Below are 2,763 nucleotides of genomic sequence, written 5' to 3'. Positions count from 1 at the left end.
ATAATGTTACCTCACTGCTGTAACATCAGGATTGGAGCGCCATATTAACAAAAAAAAGTTTTTCTAGTCCCGTCTGTAAAATACCTAATTACATACCGACCTAGCCTGCGAGAAGCGTCGCTTTACCACGTCAGTTTCACTTCCCACGGATCCAAGCCAGTTCGTACATTTCCAGGATTTTACCGAACGGTTTTGGAGCAATCAGATGTTTCGGAGATTTTTCCCGCGGTTTGAATTTTGACGTTTGTCAATTTGTCTTGTTTTGCGAAAATGTACCCAAAAACTAACGGTCGTAGAAAAAGTATAGTATGCAACACGTTCGGTAAAAATTTAAACTCGTTTATTAAACACTCGCTCCGCTCGTGTCAAATAAACTGGTGAGTCAAATGCCGTTTACCGCAGTTGTTGCATAATATACTAATTTTCTACTCCCGTCTGTAAAATACCTAATTACCCATCGATTTAGCTTGCGGGAAGCGTCAGTTTCGTTTCATGATTCCGAGTCACTTCGGACTATTCTGGGATTTTACCGCACGGATTTGGGAGCAATCGGATGTTTTCGGAGATATTTCCCACGCTTTGAATTTTGACGTTTGCCAATTCTGACGGTCATGTCAGTGGATTTATTCGTGTTTTGCAAAAATGTACCCAAAAACTAACGGTCATAGAAAAAGTATAGTATGCAACACGTTCGGTAAACTTTTTAACTCACTCGTTTATTAAAAACTCGTGAGTCTAATGCCGTTTAACGCACTTGTTGCATAATATACTAATTCCCACATCAAAGTCTGACACATGGTTTGAGACATCAACTGTTGTTTCTTTATTTTTATTTGAAATTGTAGTAAATTGAAAGAAATTGAAGCAGAGTAGTCACAATTTTCTGGAGTACCACAAACACAGTCAATTTTTGGGTTATGTTTATTATATTAATTACACTAAAATGACAAAAGTGCCCTAAGGTGTAGCTCTCAATGACTATATCTCAATTATTTTCAAGAAACTAATCTTCGAGAACATTTTCTTTCCTCATGCCAGAACCTACAGGACCATGCTCCCATATCATACGATGTTTTTGCTTCATGTAAGCAAATTTTGCATTATGATATCCTCCAAGATCACCATCTAAAAAAAAAAGAACTAGAATAAAAGTTTTATTTTGTAAAAGTAATGCCCTAACTATGGTTACTGCAAATTTGAACATAAGAATTTGATGACTGAGATATTTACATTTTGTGAACCAATTTGCAGCAGCTTCCTCATATTGCTTCAACAGTCCAGTACATTTTTCAATATGATCAGGAGCTTCATATATTACACAGTCTTCAAATCGTGAGCGCAAAATGCTTAGAATTTCTGTATCTACTTTCCTAAAAATACCCATTTAAGTTGCTTGTATGTGATGGCGCTAGTAGAAATATTGAATAGGGTTGCTAAAAAAGTGACTTAAAACTTGACCCACCTATCCCTTCTGTATTGCTCATTGGCTTCAAAAATACAAACGACATCATCTGTGTAGCACTCATCAATTGTTGGCACTCTACGAAATTTTTGGTGGTACCACGGATATTGTTGTTGATTAGGCACTACAACTTTCTCTAGAATGGTAAACAATTAAAAAAAAACTCCTCCAAAATTATTGCCAAACCTCGAAACCAGGTTGTCGGACCATCTAGTACATTTGCTATTGCCTGAAAGAATCCTTCTATAATATTTCGAGGTTCTGCCTCTGGCATGTTGGTTTGAAATTGTAATTAACTACTTATACGAAAAAACTTTGTTAGCCAAAAGTTACATAACCCTATAAACTTTTTGGTTTATTTCTGTCCAAGCAAGGTGTTCTTCTTTTTTACTTTAGGTAGCTAACAATATCCTAGACACTCGCCAATTGTAGAGACTTTGGCGGGTTCTTCAAGGACAGAAAACCAGCGAGGATGATGGAACGATTTTGTTTGGTCAGTCGACCGAAAACGCCTCTTGCAGTGATGTCAGTATCCTATTCCAAAAAGGTGTCACGCGGTATTTATAAAGGAGAATCAAATAATTTAGCTGGTTATAGTTTTTCTGGATTATTTTACATTTTCCATTTTTTTATTTTTGCATCAAAAAATGGGATGGATATATCAAGTTTATTAAAATCTCTTTAGTAATTGAGGAGTAGGAGGGGTTTATTTAAACAAAATTGACCACCTTTCACTACTTTCTTTTAGTAGATGGTGCAATAAGTTTTCGTGGAACAAAGAACATTCGAATAATGCAAAGTGGATCTTTTTAAAAGTTCAATAGGGTCTCGACGATGGAACAGTTTGTAAGATACGGTACTTCGCAGACTTTTTTGGCCACCCTGACACACATGACGATGAATATGAAGAAGATATGTACTAACAAATTAAATACGTTTTCAAACACATCAGTTTGACGCAAGTTCTTTAACACTGATTTATTATTTGATTTAATTAATCTGATTTTTTTTCTATTAAAACCCAAAATGTATTTAGAGAATCAAAGACTATACTATACTATATACTTGTGGTTTTAACCACAAGAAGATTTCAGAGAAAATATCCAAAAAGAAGGAGCTCCGATAAAACACTTTTTGCAAAATTTACAGCAGCAACATTTTTGTAATTTAACCCTCTGCGTACTATTTACAAAAACCCAGGTTTCAGTTTTCTAAGGAGCCAACAGCATGATTAGCGCAAGTTCGATGGAACAACAACCCAGGGAAGTTTCTTTGAAAAATTAACCATCTTCGTAACTTCT

At 35.5% G+C, this 2,763-nt stretch overlaps 1 protein-coding gene across 1 annotated transcript; it reads right to left on the bottom strand.

The window, feature by feature from the left end:
• Positions 1 to 891: 891 nt before the first annotated feature.
• Positions 892 to 1,840, bottom strand: LOC132699567 (NADH dehydrogenase [ubiquinone] 1 beta subcomplex subunit 10). Its single transcript, XM_060666358.1, has 4 exons — positions 1,649 to 1,840; positions 1,463 to 1,598; positions 1,231 to 1,370; positions 892 to 1,125 (listed from the first exon to the last, which is right to left on the bottom strand). Exons 1-4 carry the CDS (start codon positions 1,734 to 1,736, stop codon positions 1,004 to 1,006), a joined length of 486 nt encoding a protein of 161 aa, XP_060522341.1. The 5' UTR covers positions 1,737 to 1,840; the 3' UTR covers positions 892 to 1,003.
• Positions 1,841 to 2,763: the final 923 nt, after the last annotated feature.

Source organism: Cylas formicarius, unplaced genomic scaffold (assembly GCF_029955315.1).
Source record: "Cylas formicarius isolate icCylForm1 unplaced genomic scaffold, icCylForm1.1 PGA_scaffold_3__17_contigs__length_32017465, whole genome shotgun sequence".
Classification (NCBI taxonomy): domain Eukaryota; kingdom Metazoa; phylum Arthropoda; class Insecta; order Coleoptera; family Brentidae; genus Cylas; species Cylas formicarius.
This window is presented reverse-complemented; position numbering and strand designations above follow the sequence as displayed.

What these genes read in the sequence shown, in the direction of transcription:
- LOC132699567 (XM_060666358.1), bottom strand. Translation starts at nt 1,736, where the DNA reads ATGCCAGAGGCAGAACCTCGAAATATTATAGAAGGATTCTTTCAGGCA. An exon ending in GAGCAATACAGAAGGGATAG is followed by an intron (nt 1,371 to 1,462) that starts GTGGGTCAAGTT and finishes GGGTATTTTTAG; the next exon opens with GAAAGTAGATACAGAAATTC. An exon ending in TGCAAATTGGTTCACAAAAT is followed by an intron (nt 1,126 to 1,230) that starts GTAAATATCTCA and finishes TTTTTTTTTTAG; the next exon opens with ATGGTGATCTTGGAGGATAT.